Genomic DNA, 17904 nt, shown 5'->3' on the forward strand with positions numbered 1-17904 from the left:
ACATAATTTATTAGCTGATTTAGGGGTAACACTTTAATTAAATTCTAGTGAAAACTTATTCCCTTACGCCAATTTATTTGATCTAATTAACTAACTCAGAATTGGTTTTTTTTTTGTTACTTGTTGTTTTTGCACAAAAGAAAAACAAGATAATCAAAATTCTAAAATAAACCAATTCCAAACAAAAAATCTATTGGTTTTCAATGCAACAAAATAGTTTAAAATTGTTCCACCCACTGCTAGATTTAAAAAAAAAAAAAAAAAAAAAACTACAGTAATAAAAGTAACCTGTAATGTATTAATGTTATATTATGTAATGACAAGTCAACGCATTTTTGGCCAAATAAACGTTTGGATCCGACCGTCCAATGGCAGGCGGGGACAAAAATGAAGCCAGCCAATCAGAAGTGAGGATGTGACTTTTAACACGTCGCCCACTGTAAGCGGACTTCGGTTGGATTAGGAAGAAAGCAGAAACTGTTAGAATCGATTTATAGTTTCTATATTTATTGTTTCCGTGAGGTTTTCCACATGGCTGCGGCTCAGGGGCTGCCGAGGTGGGAGCCCACAGCGCGCATCGTTTTGGGCCTCCTGGGTTTGGTTTTGTCTGTTTATGCTCTTCATGTGGAGCTTTCCCGAGAGAGAGACCCAGATTACAGGGCGATGTGCGACCTGGGGGAGTCTGTGAGCTGCTCCAAGGTTTTTACCTCCAGGTAGGAATTTCATTCACAGCTTTTGTTTTTTTAAAATCACACCTGCAGAATCCACGAAGCAGGTAAACCATAACTTTACATAACTGTGGCTCAGAGTGGATTGGCTCCGCATTTAAACCTCTTTTTATTGCCTCGTGTGGAATATTTGAAATTCCTTTGGGAATTGCGTTCTTTTTAACCCATAAAGTGAACGTTCTTCTGCGACTCAGCTGCATAGCCGATTGTTTTGGCTGGTGAATAAGTATTAACAACCAAATACTGTGTTTGTTTGTTTTTTCTTTTCTAGCAAGTTTGTATTTGTGAAATGGAAGAAAAATGACACTCAGTTTTTGCGTGTTTATAATAAATTAAAATCTTAAAAGTGCGGCGTACATTTGTGTTCAGTCTGCCTTGATTAAATACTTTTTATAACCATCTTTTCCTGATGTTATAACTGTTAAACTTTTGGGTTTGTTTCTACCAGCTTTACATATTCTGCTTTGCAAAATCATATTAAAAATAGAGTGTCAGGACTTTGACTGGGCCATTACAACACAATGATACGGTTGGATTTTGATCACTCTGCTGTAGCTCTGGCTGTGGAGTCCTGCTGAGAGGTGAACCTCCTCAGTCTCAAGTCTTCACACAGTAGTATAATGTTTAAAATTCAAAACTAAATAATATTAGTGCAAATCTTTGTCCTCCTTAAATAAACTGGCAGCACATGTTTGGCCATCTCCTGAGCTACTATTGCCCTCTGATGAAATGCAGCACTCGTGGCCAAAAACAACCAATCACAGCCAGGAGGAGGGTCTTAGCGCTGTCAATCAATCTCATGTACTTGCTGATAAATGTAGCTAATGATAGAGAGTCATCTTGCCTTCACAGGAAAACCGTTTATCTGCCATTATTGATGGTTGTGCTAACTAGCTTGAGCATTTACAACATGGGCCACACCAGATTGTGATTGACAGCGCTAAGACCCGCCTCCTGGCTCTGATTGGTTGTTTTTAGTCAGCACTGGGAGAAAGCAGAGGAGCATTATTGTCTCATAAACTGTGACAGTTTCAATAAATATGTAAAAATGTTTTTCTGTTGTTTTTTTTATATATAAATGTTACATACGGCAGCTTTAATTTTTATTTACACAACTTGAACTAAGTGAAGCTAAAACTGCCACTTGAGGAGTTCTAGGTAGAAAATATTCATTCACAAAGTTGTTTTTTTCTGTCTTAAATTAAAATGTATGTATTTGTTTACGGTTTTGGCTTAATTACTGCTCTGACTGTGTTGTTCTTGCACCAAATTGGCTTTTTTTTTTAGTCTGTACTCCAATTAGCGATTAGTTGACAATTGACCATGATAAATTGATTAATTTTCTTTTTTTCCTTCCACTGAACCATTACCCCAGAACAAGGCATTACAATTTATGACTGTAATGTGACAAAACACAAAAAAACACCAATACTTCTGTCACACAACAGTTTTTTAGCAATCATTTCAGAATGCATTTTGTTGATGCTACCGCCTTTTTTCTTCTTCTTTTTTTTGGCAGATGGGGACGTGGTTTTGGTTTGGTCCAGCTCTTTGTGGCCAAAGACAGCGTTCTGAACCAGCCCAACAGCGTCCTCGGCATCCTGTTTTACACTCTGCAGATGGGCCTGGGTACGTCCGCCATTGTCCTCTGCAAATTATAGAGCAGGGATTTTACGCTAACCGTTATGTTTATTATAGCTCGGCCAGCGTGTGAGATTACAGGGGTTGATTTCTGCATATAAACTCATTTTTCTTTACTGCAGGATTGTCTCTGTCTAAAAAGGCAGCCCTGGCCTTGGTCATCTGCTCCTGGGTCTCTGTAGCCGGCTCGCTTTATCTCGCATCTATTCTCGCCTTTGTTCTGGGAGATTTCTGCATGGTGTGTGTCTCAACATATGTCATCAATTTCGCGCTGCTCTACACCAACCTGAGGAGACAGAAAGCAATCGAAGGAATGAAGGAAAAGACTGGATAGAAAATGCAATCCGCAATGTTTCTTTTAGAATAAACTGGTTCAGTATTTTATTTGTTCTGATACTTTTAGTAATAAACATTAAATAAAACATATTTTTATGTATTCTATTTTTTATTTGTGACACATTTACACGTTTTTCTAAACACTTTATGGTTTAAAATGATTTTAAACTTATAACGACGCATAGGTTCCTTTATGTAATTACTCAATTTTGCCAGCAGAGGGAGACAAATATCAGGTTTTGGTTCAGTGTCGCAACAGCAGGTTTTGTTTTCCTGGCTGAGAAATACAATCTGCGGACATTAACATTTGTTTTAGGCCAAACTGGTCCAGTTTATTTATTCTGATAGTTTTTGTAATAAATGTTAAATAAAATATATATTCTTGTATTCTATTTTTCCATTTCTGAAACCCTTTACATGTTTTTCTTAACACGTTATAGTTTGAAATGATTTTTAACTTATAAAGACGCATAGGCTCCTTGGTGTAATTACTCAGTTTTACCAGCAGAGGGAGACAAACATCAGGTTTTGGTTCAGTGTCGCAAAAGCAGGTTTTGTTTTCTTGCTGACCTCAACATTTGTTTTACGCAAAACTGGTTCCGTTTTTTATATATTTTAATACTTTTAGTAATAAACATTAAATAAAACATATATTCGTGCATTCTATGTTATTTGTGAAACCCTTTACATGTTTTTCTAAACTTTTTATGGTTTGAAATGATTTTAATCTTATAAATACAGATATCTAAGAGAATTCTCAGGCCTGGGTGTGGACACTTAAACTAAACCAAGAAATGTGATTTATCACAACTAACATATCACTTTAAAAAAGGGGTCAATTATATTTTCACATATATTTTTTTTCTCTCTTCACAAAAAAAATCTTCATTTGAAAACCGTATTTTGTATTCCCTCGGATTAAGTGATCTTAAAAGAATTTAGTGTGACAAAAAGCAAAATGAAAACACCGTAAACATTTCTGAGGAGTATTTAAATAGACAGCTAAACTCCTCATTGAATTTACATAAAATGCCACAGAATATTCGCTGACATACCCGACTGGTCTTTATTTATATAATACAGATTATATTCAGCTCCATCCAACATGTGGTGAAATCTATTAATGTACAAAAGTTGAATAATTTTCCACATAATTGATTCTATATTTGGATGTTGAGTCACAATCATTGCTCTGTTTCTTCTTCCTGATAAAATGACTTATTCTGATGAAAAATCCAGAATCACTGCTGTAAACATCATCATCATCGTCTTCCTCTGAAGGTGATTTTTTTTCTATAAATATGTAGATTACCGTAAATAATCTATGTGATGTAAATAAGACTTATCATAAACCCTGTACTGTGAAAATCATGAAAGTTTTTAAGTAAAATCAAAATATGTTAATGTTTTAATTGCTGTTCATGATATTTCTGGTCATTTTGTACTTTTCCCATTAACTCAGCCTTTTCTTCAGATGAAATATATAAATTAAATCTAATTATAATCCTTGCAAAATATTACACCCACATATTATGTCCCCTCATTTAATAATGGACTGAAAAAGCGTGTTCTGCTTCTGTTGAAAAACTTAACTTTAATAATCAGAAACTTGTAAAAACATGAACTCTTCTTCAGAAACTTAACTATCTCATTAGCAGATCTCTCTGTTATTGTTTTCACGTTTCGTTTTACTGTAGCAGCTCTCTTATTATATGTATTTGAATGTATATTTGACCTTTTTGTTAAGAAAAAATGATAAACTAAAAGGTACACATTGTTTTATTTTACCCATTTATGTATGTATTTATTTAACTTTTATTTTTTACTTTATTTATTCTACCTTATCTATTGTCAATGTCTGTGGCTGTTCTTTATTTTTATTATAGCACTGTGATATTTGTCATTTGTCATCCCCAACTTAATGTTGTTTGACATGAATTTTTTTTAAATGACACTTTCAATCATAAAAATGCAATAAAATCAAATATTTTGAGGATTTATATTAAACAGAAAAAGTGCATCATGTATTATTTATGTGTAATTTAAACACAACAACAATTAAATCTTCATGTAATATTATTTTTAAAGCCGACTGGCAGTTTGTATGTGTCAAAGTGTTTCCCTTTTACCCCTAATTAGTCATTTCTCTGCATATAAAATTAAAATTTCATTAGAAATGAATCACTTCCAACTATATTTTTAACTTAGTACCCAATAATCAATCAGTGATGTCATTTTCATGAGAACTAACGAATGGTAATGACAATCAACCACATGTCACTCCAGGAAGTCGGAGGTAGGAGGAGTGGACTGCCTGTCATCTTGATCTTTTCTTATCGCTTCTTTCTTTAGAAAAGGTCAAGATGACACCAGGCAGTCCTGGTAATAATAACAGAAAAGATGAATGTGATTTGGATTCTGTCTGGTTTCCATGTTTACCTCACAGATTGTTGCCAATAATTAAAGAGTAAACATATCAGAATGAGCAGTTCAACCAGTTCTGTCCAAATTTAAATAATAATAAAAAAAACTAACTTTAGGGCTGTTTTTATTAAGCCAATTTATTACTAATTTGGGCCAGAAGATGTGAGACACATTTGTACTGAAGCTTTCACTGTATGGATTAAATATTTCTACATAATGTTCTTTCTTCGTGGTTATATTGATTTATTGAAGCTCCAGCTTTATGATTTTTCCTCTAATTTTCCATTTTGGTGAAACACTTCACGAGAGCCGGCACAAGGCATAAGCACACTAAGCAGCCGCTTAGGGCCCCAGCTCCACTAAGGGGCCCCCTCAGTGGAGCTGATTATTATTTTTCTAGTAATAACTTCTATGTTATTATAATATCAAAAACACACAATTTCACTATAAAGTGATTTGTTTTTACAATAATATATATTTGATAATGTATGTAAAAATCATTATTTTATGGATTAAAAAGGAAAATAATAAATTGCTCTTGGGCCCCCTGGTGGCCGCGGTAGGTACCGCACGCTCCGCCGGTATCATGAGCTGCAGTGCAGAACATCCAAAGGTCCAAAGCTCCGGTCAGAAGTTAAGTTAGCAAAACAATGTCTCAAAAAAGGACTTATCCTTCAGGGAGGGAGAAAAGGAAGAGGAAGAATAGAAAAAAAGCCAAGATAAGGTTTGTTTTAATGTGCCTTGGTAATATAATGTAATGTAAAAGATTTGTAAAGCTGCTAATAGAAAATTAGCTTGATAGCGAACTGGACCGGTCCAGTTCAACAGCCAAACATTTATGCTAGCTAAGGTCTGTGTGTTTGTCTGAAACTGAGTTTTAACTTTAAATGAGTTGATTCTCCTGCTTGGTTCTGGATATTTCTGAGGTATTTTTGGCTTCAAAACGCTGTTTGATAACAATAATTAAAACTTCTCAATGTTTGAAATTGTCCAGCAAAATGTTTTCCGTCAGGCTACATGGCTGCTACATGTTGAGCTGCTCTGTGCTGTATATGTTGTTTGCTGCTGAGCAAAATCATTCAGAGGCTAAAACAAACATTATTTTTACATCAACTTCTAAGTTACGTGAAACTTCTGTTAAAATCATTTGAAGGCTCAGAATTAGTCCAGTACCGGCACCGGTCCACATTCCAGGGGAGAAAGACTCACCTGGTGTAAATTACATTTATAGCTATTGGAGTAACGGTTAAGATAAATTAATTTAATCAAAGAATTTCATGAATATGTGTGTAGGGCTGCACCGATTGTAGTTTTCTGGCCGATACCTGGTTACCGATCTTTAAAGATCCTGACCTGCTGATTTTGATTTAGGCTGATATTAATTTTTTTTTGTCTGAAATGTCACTAAATATAGCAAGAAAGTCCCTGAGTTGGCAACAATGGGGTGAATATTGTTAACTGTAAACGTGCAGCTCTGACCTGGTGGGTCAGTCTGTCAGTCAAACCTCTCACTGCAGAGCAGAAGAGGACAGAGGCTGATTTATAAACCTTTGCTGACAAAAATAAGATCAGTGGATAAGATGGGCTTCACTAAGTATCAGCAGATCACGATCCCCCAAAATTAAGGAAATTGGCGCCCAGAAATCTACTGATCAATAAATCAGTTGGCCAATAAATGGATCCTATTATACATGTAAATAATGTAAACAGCACTGCTAGAGATGCATTAAGCTTATGGCAGGTGTGTGAATGATCTAATGATCAGGCTGCTGATTTGCAGCCAGTCCACATCATTAGCAGAACTAGAGGGCCCCAAAACCACATTTCATATTTTTGACTCTTTCTGCATCTTTGAAAAAAGTCCTTTAATCTCCATGGCAACCATTCAGCTGGGTGGACCTAGCCCCGCCCTCCAGGACAAAGCTCCTCCTCTGAGATACGGTTTCCAAGTTTCTGAGCACAGCAGCAGTCCCTCGTTCAGCTCCTTCAGACTAGCCAGCAGCAATTAGCAAACACCTGGTGGAGCTGCTGAGCTCATTATAGGAGCTGCTGCTCAGTGAAACACTGGTAAAAACGTTGTTAAGGGGTTAAAGCCTCAGATCAGACAAATCATGCTAAAGTTCTGTAATGTTTTTATATTATATGAAATAACGACATTTAAACATACAAAACTCAAATTCTACTGACAGAAAAGTTACAGCATGTTTGTCAAAATAAATTTACACAAGCAGAATTTCAGTCCCTGTATAAACCTTTAGGAAGACTAAAGTGAAGCGTGTGGCGTTTATTTTTGACACCATTACATCATGGCAGTTCTTTGAAGGAAACATTCATGATTCTTAGAAAGAGGAATCAGCGGAGCAGCTCCCATGTGGTTGGCTTTTTAGGTGAAACACACAGGAAGAGGCGACGGATGGGAGAAAATATTTAAAGAGCTTCAGACACAGATTCTGCACTTCCCTCCACAATGTCTGCAAAGACTCTGCTGCAGCTCCTGGCTCTGGTGAACTTTCTCTTTGCAGGTAGGTGGAAGCTCTCTCTCTTTTCTGTGTTATTATTGTTATTATTAACAATAAAAAGGTATTCTTTACAATTTTATCACAAAAACAATATATTTTTAGTGTAAATCTTGAGCTCCAGCTTTAAACTAATGCGCTGTTTTGTTGAATAAAATCAACTGAAGTGTGTTTGTTTTTGTCCCGTTTCCCCAGGATCCGATGCACAGCTTAATGGTTGGTAGAAACCTAAAGCCTCTTTAAAATATCCTGCGCAATAAGATTTGTTGAACGTTTGCATCCTAATGTCGTCTGAACTGATTTTTTGTTTCAGAATGTGGCTTCGCTCCGCGCAACTTCAAAATAGTTGGAGGTCAGGATGCCTCACCTGGACGTTGGCCCTGGCAGGTGGAGCTGCAGCTTTCTGGCTGGTTCATGTGTGGCGGCTCCCTGATCAACAAGAAGTGGGTTCTGACTGCAGCTCACTGCATCACTGAGTAAGTGCAAAGATAAACAAAGTTCTCATTACGATTTTCATATGCAAACACTGCTGGTTGCAGTGAAAGGAAGCGTGTCATGAAAAAATAAGCTTACGATTATTCTCAACTGGGTCATTTGGAAAGAAAAATGTAAAACACAATTCAGTTTATTTGTACATTTAAGGTGGTTTAACTTGAAAATGAAAGTCCACCTGCTGCCTAGAAAATGCAATTTATTTTGATTTTAACTCAGAAATTAAAGTTCATGAAGTTGATTTAACAACCAGAGACAAGTTGTCTAAACATTGTTTTTTAAGTTCATTAATCTTGAATTGTCAGTTTTAACTTAATGCTGCAATTTAAACCAAATAATTATTTCACAATATGCAAGAAAAAAACTGTCCTCACCCAGTTAAAGAGACACATTTCTCTATTATTTTACTCACAATATCAAGTTAAAATAACAACTTATTTCACTGTGGAATAATTTAAATTCTTGTTTCAAATCATATGAACCAAATTTCTGATCTGATGATGAATTTTATGAAACATCTCAATGAATTCAGCTCAGAAACATTTAGTGTGATCAGGACTTTATCCTCAAGCTTTGCAAACTGTCAGCTGCATTAAAATAAACATTTGCCTTAATAACACAAGAGTCAGATTAATGTAACGCTTCATCTCAGGAGACAAAAACACGCCGCTAAGCATTCTGGGAAATAGTTCCCACTCCTGTCTTTTTCTTCTTTCAGTTTTTTAAGTGTTAACCTAAAAACTCTAGTTTATTCAACTCTTAATAAAAAGTTAACACAACTTACTGCTGTAAGTTTATCTTTCCTAAACTCAAACATTTAGGTTCAAAATCTAAAACTCACTAAATTTATTTAACTTAAAGAGAAGAACAAGTAGACAGAATTAAATGCTTCACAAATGTTTTACACTGTTTTGCACATTTCACCTTCACAACATTTCAGTAGCCCACAGTTCTAAAACCAAGGCAACTTTAGATTTTTATCATGTTTTATCGTTAAAATAATCAATAGACATCAAACATGTTGGTTAATGTTTCATTTATTATGGTTCTGAAGCAACTTTAAACAGGTGGAGTTTTAGTTTTGATTGAAAGCGACTCAGGTGATAGAAGGCTGACTTTGTAACTGTCTTTGTGTGACTCTGAAGGTTCAGGTCTGAGTCCAACTGAAAGAAGTTGAAAACATTGTCATAATTTTTTGTAATGGAATAAATTCCTTGTGTTTGTTTTTCTTTACCCCTGCAGTCCAACTCCGTCCTTGTGGAAGGCTGTTCTGGGGCAGCAGAACCTGAGGGACAAACACATGAAAACCGTAGTGAGAAGGAACATTGGAAAAATCATCGTACACCCCAAGTTCAATCAGACCACCAACGACAACGACATTGCGTTGCTCAGACTCTCCTCACCAGTGCAGTTCACAGACTACATCAGACCGGTGTGTTTGGCAGCGAGTGGCAGCCGGTTCAACAACGGCACCGATAGCTGGGTCACCGGCTGGGGAAACGTAGCAGAAGGAGGTGAGTTTCACCTGAGGAGACTCATCCTGACAGGTCCAAACTTTTAGTGCTTTTATTGAGTGGATAAATTATCTCCTGTTGTTTTGAGATGACCAAAAAAGTAAAAAAAAGAAAAGTTAATTTTATTTCGATTTACCACTTTCGTTTCATTCAATCTTTTTTTCTCATCCAACCAACATCAGGGATTACAGAGGATATATTGTCCAATAGGCTGCACAGTGGCGCAGTTGGTAGCACTGTTGCCTTGCAGCGAGAAGGTCCTGGGTTCGATTCCCGGCCAGGGTCTTTCTGCATGGAGTTTGCATGTTCTCCCTGTGCATGCGTGGGTTCTCTCCGGGTACTCCGGCTTCCTCCCACAGTCCAAAAACATGACTGTCAGGTTAATTGGTCTCTAAATTCTCCCTAGGTGTGAGAGTGTGTGTGAATGTTTGTTTGTCCTGTATGTCTCTGTGTTGCCCTGCGATAGACTGGCGACCTGTCCAGGGTGTACCCCGCCTCTCGCCCGGAACGTAGCTGGAGATAGGCACCGGCACCCCTCCCGACCCCATTAGGGACAAAGGGTGAACAGAAAATGGATGGATGGATGGATATTGTCCAATATTCACTTTTTGCACATTTTTATGTTTCCATTTGGGTCTCAACTCAAATTATTAAATAAAACACTCAGCCAGTTTTTGGCAATGAGTAAATGTTTTCAAATAAGTCCTTTGAAAAATCTCCCCATTGTTAAGTCACAGTCAATAGGAATTGTACCGTTACCTAGCAACACCAACCAAGCTTAGCCCGTTACCTAGCAACGTAAGCAGAGCTCCAACACATTTGGTCAGCTGATTTTATCACTGTACAGTACTTTACAATGGCTGCTGGGAAAGACAAGTGTTTTGTTGTTCCAGAAACCACTTGCTGCATTCTTGTTGGTTGCACAGGAGGCTCCACTTCTGCTTTTCAAATATGTACAGCTGTATAATTTCACATCTGTTTGCTGCCATTTTCATGTGCGAGTGTAAATGTTGAGTTTGGGGGGGGGGGCGTGGCCAGCAGCAGCTTATTTGGATTTAAAGTGACAAGACGCCCTAAAACAGGCAGAACTGATCAGACTGAAATCTTATTATCTGAGAATGATGCTGTGCAACAAAATGTAACGAACAGGTTTTGTATTTCCAATTGACCAATCAAAACCTGTTTAAGGAAGTATAATAGGTCACCTTTAAAGTTCCAGTTGGGTTTAATAAATTACACACATTTAGGTCTGTGATGGGTAGACAGAGAAGACCTTTTCCTGCTTTTTCGTGCTTCCTATAGTTTTGGTTGGCATGACAACCATTTTATGGTCGTCATGGAGATTTGGTGATTCCAACATGAGATCTACTGCTGCTCTCCAACAGTGAGTTTTACAGATTTATTCTCACTGTGAGGCAAAAATGGCTCCTTTTCCAGTCTGGTGGTCAAGAAAAAAAGGGAAAAAAAGAGAATTATGAAGGAAAACGTAAATTAAAAGCGATAATGTTTAAAGGACCAAAGTGTCACTTATGCTTATTTTTTTTTTGTTTTTGCTTTTTATGAAACCACATTAACTTTGTTCATTAAAAAAACCTTGTATTTTCTCCATTACAATCATATGACAGAGTTAATGCTGCAGAGGACGTATTGTTGTGTGCTAATCTCAGTAATGTAATCCTCCACAGTACCTCTGCCTCGTCCTCAAACCCTTCAGGAAGTGAAGGTGCCTGTTATTGGGAACAGACAGTGCAGCTGTTTGCTTGGAAGATTAAGCATCACAGACAACATGATCTGTGCTGGTGTTCTTTCAGGAGGAAAAGACTCTTGTCAGGTAGGCTGATCGTTTCACCAGTCGCCTGGATGCAGAGCCGGCCCAAGGCAAATGCAAGTTAAGCAGCTGTTTAGGGCCCCAACACCACCAGAGCGTCAATTTATTTTATTTTGTAGTAATATGTTTCACATTTTACACTGTCTGCATTTGTGTTTCACATTTTAAAAACAAAAGATATTGAACTTGTTTACTGTAAATTCGTTGTTCGTCTGCAGATGTTACTTTAAAATTGTTAAATTAACATGTTGCACTTACAGTAAATACCACTCTGTGTTTCAAAATGCAAATTAAATTAGAGCGTCTTTGCTTGAGGTTAAAATCAAGACGAATAATAATACCAGCATAATGTACAGTTCAAAAAACATAATTACCAAGTATTTTTGTCTAGTTTCTAGTGTAAATATCCAAGTTCCCTTGAAATCAGACAAAACTAACTTACAAGTAACTTTTTAGAACGATATGGGAGCTTGTTTTAAGTTAATAATTCCTTAATATTGATGGAAAAGTTGGCAGATTATTTCATGTCTAATAAGATATTTTTCCCATATTATATGTGAAATTATCTGCCAGTGGAATTACAAATTTTTTTAATCAATATTGAGGATTTATTTACCTAAATCAAACTCCTAAATCTTGCTAAAAAGGTACTTGTAAGCTACTTTTGTCCTATTTCATGTGTACTAAGACGTTTGCACTAGAAATTTAGACTAAAAATACTTGAGAAAATCTGTGTTTTTGCAGTGAAAGCTAATAATAGCAGGTATGTTACAGGCAGAGTGTAACCTAGAAATGATGAAGTCTCTAATTTTGATATATTAGTATGTCAATATGACACAAGCAGCCCAAGTGCCCAACCTGGAGAGACAATAATAAGCCACTAATTCTTCCTCTCTGCCGTTCAGGGTGACTCAGGAGGTCCGATGGTCAACAAGCAGGACTCACGTTGGATCCAGTCTGGAGTTGTGAGTTTTGGCCTCGGCTGCGCTCGGCCCAATCTGCCTGGCGTTTACACCAGAGTGTCCCGGTACCAGTCCTGGATAAACTCCGTCATCAGATTTAACAAACCGGGCTTTGTGGAGTTCTCCTCCAGAGGAGAGGATCCAGACAGCAGCTTCACCTGTCAGCGCCGGCCGCCTGTCACCAAACGATAAAACAAAACCTCAGAGATTCCATCCAAAACCCTTTAATGCATATTTTCTCACACCAGAAATAGTTGAAAAACAACAAAAAAGTAATTAATATTTAAGGAAAAACATTTTAAATGTTTGCTTTTAATGTTTATTTGTTTGCTCTTCAGTTATTACTGTAATTTTTGCATATTTGTATATATTTTTTTCCACACAATAAATTAACTTACGAGTTAATTTATTGTTATAAATTAAAAGGTTTTGTTAATAAAGATACTCTAATGCAACTATAACTGTGTTGCATATTCTGTTGCACTTTGGTTTAAACTGAAAAAACAGGGCAAATATTTATTTCGGTCACTTTCATGAGAAAAAAATCTAAAGGAATCAATTTATTTCTAAGTAATTTATTTTGTGTCATTTTAGACTTAAAATAACTTTAAACTCTGAGCTGTGGCTCTACAGTCTGTGTTGTTTCAGCTATCATGGACCAGGAGGAGATTCTCAATGCATAATCAACTAAAATAAAGAAGTTTGTAGGTATAACAGTATTTAGATAAGATAATAAAATAAAATAAACTGTGCATTAGGATTCTGTGTGATAGACCAACAGAAATGAGTTATTGTAACACATGAATGAAGATCAGCGTTGAAGCTCCTCCCGGATGTTTAGAGGCAGCAAAAGATTCAAAACTGGGCCAGAAGTTTAACTTGTGTCTCAAATTCTTTGCACACTTCTTTATCTTCAACAGGTTGCGTTTGGCTAACTGTTAAAATTGTAACAGTTTACAATTTTAAACTGTTAAAACGTTTTTATTAAACTTTAATCAAAACTAACCAGTCAGGGATCCTCCTGATTATTATGAAACAACAGCAAAAAGCTTCCAGACTCTGTCAAATGATGTTTTATGAATATCTGCTTGGTGAGGTGTGGTGATGTAGAACAACAAATAAAAGAGTTTGCACGCTGCTGATCTCAGACAAAAAGCCCCGTATACATTTACAGGACAGGAGTTCAACATAAAAAACAAAGAAATTCTGTCAAAAATACAAAAATTTATTAAATTACTTGGCTGCACCGATTGCAGTTTTCTAGTCGATCACAGATTATCAATCTTTAACAAGTCTGACCTGCTGATTCCGATTTTGGCCGATGCCATTTTTTTTTTTGTCTGAAATGTCGATAAATGTAGCAACAAAGTTGGTAACAGCGGGACGACTATTGTTAACAGAAGTGACTTTGCGGGCCGGTCTGTCAGTCAAACCGCTCACTGCAGAGCAGAAGAGGACAGTGGATGATTTTTAGACCTTTGCTGAGGTAAATAAGATCGATGGATAAGATCGGATTCACATGTCAATGTCAGCTGATCACCGATCTCTCAAAATAAAAAAAATATATAAAAACTCAGCTTGCAGTTAAACCAATCAGTATCATCATTGGTTTCTGTTTGTATTCTTTGCATCAATAATATCATTCATGTTGGTGTCAGTCTGTTGATTTGTTCAAATTTGATGCTGCATGTGTTAAATAAGGACAAAAGCATTGGTGTGATGCTCGAATGAGTTTATTAAATAATTAAAATCACTATAAATGATTCACAGAAACAGGAACATTGGCAAAATTACAGAAGGACTAAAGGAAACAGTTTCCCACCTACATTAAGAACGCTGTAAAAATAAAGCTTACCAAGTATTTCTGGTCAAATGGAAATAAGACAAAACTAACTTATACAAGTAACTTTTCATCAATATATAAGTAAATAATTCCTTAATATTGATGAAAACATAGTAGTTCCATTGGCAGACAAATTAACTGATAACATGGAATATTAAGGAATAATATTTGCACTAAAAACTAGACAAAAAATACTTGATAAGATTTTGTGGTTTTGCAGTGAATTATGTTACTTAAATTTGTAGTGTAACACCTGGACCAACCCAGTTGTTAGTTTCAGTGTTGTTCTTGTTATTTGGGTAAAAATGGCCGCCGTTTGCAGTTGAAGCTGCTGTCAGGATCCACTCCACTGGAGGTGAACTGGACAAATCCTGGTTTTTCGTCTCGGATGACGGAGTTTATCCAGGACTGGTACCGGGACACTCTGGTGTAAACGCCAGGCAGATTGGGCCGAGCGCAGCCGAGGCCAAAACTGACAACCCCAGACTGGATCCAGCGTGAGCGCTGCTCGTTGACCATCGGACCTCCTGAGTCACCCTGAAGGGACAGGAAGGACGAATTCAAAATGTAAAGACTCGCTAACGGTCATGAGCTTAAATCGGACCGAGGAGTTTACCTGACATGCGTCTTTTCCTCCTGACAGAACACCGGAGCAGATCATGTTGTCTGTGATTACACCGTTTCCATAGGAACAGCTACACTGTCGGTTTCCTATAACTGGCACCTTCACTTCCTGGAGCGTTTGAGGAGGGGGTAAAGGCACTGTGGGGCAAAAAGAGGAGGCGCACACATTGATAATGAACTTGGTAAACTTTTACCAAACAACCAACACAACACAAGGCATACTCAACATCTATTATCGGAATCCAGTTTTTAGTCCAAACTCTCAGAACATTTCTTTTAAATTAACAAAAACTCGATGTAATTAATGCGTTTTAACAGGCCAAGTAGTGCGACTCTTACTTGAGCACAATTTCTGGGTACTTTACCACCTCTGGAAATTTTAAGCATTTTCAGAAGGGGTCTCAAGTACTTCCAGGTTTCATCTATTAAGGCACAGCTGTGATCCTTAATCAACATTTTTTAAGTGTTTGTGCCGCCCCTTCAGCCATGCCGCTCTGGGCCGAGAGCCAAACAAATCAAAACAAAACCATACAGTATTTATTTACACGAATCTCACCTTCTTCTGCTACGTTTCCCCAGCCGGTGACCCAGCTAACGGTGCCGTTGTTGAACCGGCTGCCACTGGCTGCCAAACACACCGGTCTGATGTAGTCTGTGAACTGCACTGGTGAGGAGAGTCTGAGCAACGCAATGTCGTTGAACGTCTTGCTGCCATATCCAGGATGCACAAAGATTTGAGCAACTCCCATATTTACTTGGGTGTTTGTGTTGCCGCCCTGCAGCTGATGGCGACCGAGAGAAACCTGCAAATCCGACGGTCTGGTCCTGCAGAAAAAAAGGTCTCATTCAGGAACATGGAGCTTCTTTAATTATTATTTACATTTAATTTAGATTTCCCTGCTGCTTTGTTCTGTTTTCTTTCTAACATTGGGCAACTATGTGACATTTTGAGTGACTACACTGTAAAGCATTTAAGTTGGTTTAACTTGAAAATGAAAGCCCACCTGCTGCCTTGAAAATGCAATTTAAGTCGACAAGAAAATAATTTTGGTTTTAACTCAGAAATTAAAGTTCATGAAGTTGATTTAACAACCAGAGACAAGTTGTCTAAACATTGTTTTTTAAGTTCATTAATCGTGAATTGAGAGTTTTAACTTAATGCTTCAATTTAAACCAAATAATTATTTCACAATATGCAAGAAAAAAAACTGTCCTCACCCAGTTAAAGAGACACATTTCTCTATTATTTTACTCACAATATGAAATTAAAATAACAACTTATTTTACTGTAGAATAATTAAAATTCTAGTTTCAAATCACATGAACCAAATTTCTGATCTGATGATGAATTTTATGAAACATCTCAATGAATTCAGCTCAGAAACATTTAGTGTGATCAGGACATTATCCTCAAGCTTTGCAAACTGTCAGCTGCATTAAAATGAACATTTGCCTTAATAACACAAGAGTCAGATCAATGTAACGCACTTCAGCTCAGGATACAAAAACACGCCGCTAAGCATTCTGGGAAATAGTTCCCACTCCTGTTTTTTTCCTCTTTCAGTTTTTTAAGTGCTAACCTAAAAACTCTGGTTTATTCAACTCTTAATAAAAAGTTAACAACTTACTGCTGTAAGTTTATCTTTCACAAACTCAAACATTTAGGTCCAAAATCTAAAACTCGCTAAATTTATTTGACTTAAAGAGAAGAAGATAGTAGACAGAACTAAATGTAGCTCAAATGTTTTATAGTGTATGCAACATTTCAAGTGAAAAATTTCAGGAATGTCAGTAAATCTGTAAATCATTTGTAAAGTAATGTTTGCTCTCAAAGACAAATAATTTTTCTACTGACCCACTGACGCAGTGAGCTGCAGTCAGCACCCAGTTCTTGGTGATTAGCGACCCGCCGCACTGATGGAATGGATTCCCGAATCCTTTCCTCTGCAGGCTGACCTGCCACGGCCAACGTCCAGGTGACGCATCCTGACCGCCAACTATTTTGGGATTTCGATTAGCGAACCCGCACTCTGAAAGAGAAATCAGGTCAATTTATTTTATTTATAACATTCTTTAAAGAAAATCAGAGATTTAATCGTCTACATACCTTTAAGTTGTGCTTGTGATTCTGAAAAGGAGAGAAAAAACATCAGAGACATTTTAAAAATCTGTTATTTTCCATAGTAATAATATGTAAAAAAAAAAATTTGTGCATATCTCAAGTTTCCTAAAGTTATAGATTTTGGTTATTTTTTAATAACAAATCAAACATGTTGAATAAAATAGATGAGTTTTATGTGCACAAAAAATATATTTTAGTCTGAAATTTAATCAGTTGTGTGCATATTAAACTAGATTTTGCAGCTAGTTTTGAATTATTTTCCTGTCTAAGCAATGCAATGCTTTGAATTTAGTTAAACCTTTTCCTTTTTTCAATGTTTCTAATCAAAAGAATGACTTACCTGCAAAGAGAAAGCTCAGCAAAATCAGAACCTGCAGCATTTTCCACGAAGCCATTGTGAATGTAACAACAGAATCCTTCTGTCACCTTTTATATCCTGGGATTTTTATAAGTCACCCAGTCCATTGTGTCCCTCCTAACGGTGCAGGATAACGCTCCCTCCCCTGTACTGGGTGCATAACGTGCAGCTGTAGCTTTAGTCATAGTGAATCAGCTACTCTGTGGTTCAGTAGCCAGATTTCTTATGAAAAGATTAAACCTGCATGTTTCATAACAGCTCGTGGTTATGCCAGTCACTGATTTTTTTATTTTTATTTTTGGTGAAATCACTTTTATCACACTGACATAACTTAATAGGCTTTGTCAATATCTAAAAAAAGTAAATGCTAAGATTTTTTAAGATGTTATCCAGTTTCTGTCTTTTAAACATTAATTTCTAAAGTTTGTCTAAAATTCACCTTGAATCTACCAATCAGGGTTTTCAGTCAAATCAATAAAACTACTTTAAATAAAGTTTTTCACCTGCAGAAAGTGA

The 17904-nt window shown here is 36.7% G+C and overlaps 3 protein-coding genes across 3 annotated transcripts; 2 read left to right on the forward strand and 1 right to left on the reverse strand.

The window, feature by feature from the left end:
• The first annotated feature begins 422 nt into the window (after positions 1-422).
• Positions 423-2805, forward strand: vkorc1 (vitamin K epoxide reductase complex, subunit 1). Its single transcript, XM_032574330.1, has 3 exons — positions 423-713; positions 2248-2357; positions 2492-2805. Exons 1-3 carry the CDS (start codon positions 532-534, stop codon positions 2701-2703), a joined length of 504 nt encoding a protein of 167 aa, XP_032430221.1. The 5' UTR covers positions 423-531; the 3' UTR covers positions 2704-2805.
• Positions 2806-7043: 4238 nt separating this feature from the next.
• LOC116727135 (testisin-like) lies at positions 7044-12761 on the forward strand. Its single transcript, XM_032574329.1, has 6 exons — positions 7044-7651; positions 7841-7861; positions 7959-8121; positions 9380-9651; positions 11337-11482; positions 12385-12761. Exons 1-6 carry the CDS (start codon positions 7597-7599, stop codon positions 12631-12633), a joined length of 906 nt encoding a protein of 301 aa, XP_032430220.1. The 5' UTR covers positions 7044-7596; the 3' UTR covers positions 12634-12761.
• Positions 12762-14158: 1397 nt separating this feature from the next.
• On the reverse strand, positions 14159-17904 carry LOC116726694 (tryptase-like). The gene is made up of 6 exons (XM_032573525.1): positions 17371-17904; positions 17016-17036; positions 16764-16938; positions 15465-15733; positions 14901-15046; positions 14159-14821 (listed from the first exon to the last, which is right to left on the reverse strand). Exons 1-6 carry the CDS (start codon positions 17423-17425, stop codon positions 14576-14578), a joined length of 912 nt encoding a protein of 303 aa, XP_032429416.1. The 5' UTR covers positions 17426-17904; the 3' UTR covers positions 14159-14575.

The sequence above is a fragment of the Xiphophorus hellerii genome, chromosome 10 (genome assembly GCF_003331165.1).
Source record: "Xiphophorus hellerii strain 12219 chromosome 10, Xiphophorus_hellerii-4.1, whole genome shotgun sequence".
In the NCBI taxonomy this organism is placed as follows: Eukaryota; Metazoa; Chordata; class Actinopteri; order Cyprinodontiformes; family Poeciliidae; genus Xiphophorus; species Xiphophorus hellerii.

Excerpts from the sequence above, each read along its gene's own strand:
- vkorc1 (XM_032574330.1), top strand. The coding sequence starts at position 532 with ATGGCTGCGGCTCAGGGGCTGCCGAGGTGGGAGCCCACAGCGCGCATC. Across the intron at positions 714-2,247 it reads TCCAAGGTTTTTACCTCCAG|ATGGGGACGTGGTTTTGGTT; the intron begins GTAGGAATTTCA and ends TTTTTTTGGCAG. Across the intron at positions 2,358-2,491 it reads CACTCTGCAGATGGGCCTGG|GATTGTCTCTGTCTAAAAAG; the intron begins GTACGTCCGCCA and ends TCTTTACTGCAG.
- LOC116727135 (XM_032574329.1), top strand. The coding sequence starts at position 7,597 with ATGTCTGCAAAGACTCTGCTGCAGCTCCTGGCTCTGGTGAACTTTCTC. Across the intron at positions 7,652-7,840 it reads GGTGAACTTTCTCTTTGCAG|GATCCGATGCACAGCTTAAT; the intron begins GTAGGTGGAAGC and ends CCGTTTCCCCAG. Across the intron at positions 8,122-9,379 it reads GCAGCTCACTGCATCACTGA|TCCAACTCCGTCCTTGTGGA; the intron begins GTAAGTGCAAAG and ends TTACCCCTGCAG.
- LOC116726694 (XM_032573525.1), bottom strand. The coding sequence starts at position 17,425 with ATGGCTTCGTGGAAAATGCTGCAGGTTCTGATTTTGCTGAGCTTTCTC. Across the intron at positions 17,037-17,370 it reads GCTGAGCTTTCTCTTTGCAG|AATCACAAGCACAACTTAAA; the intron begins GTAAGTCATTCT and ends TCTCCTTTTCAG. Across the intron at positions 16,939-17,015 it reads ATCACAAGCACAACTTAAAG|AGTGCGGGTTCGCTAATCGA; the intron begins GTATGTAGACGA and ends TTTCTCTTTCAG.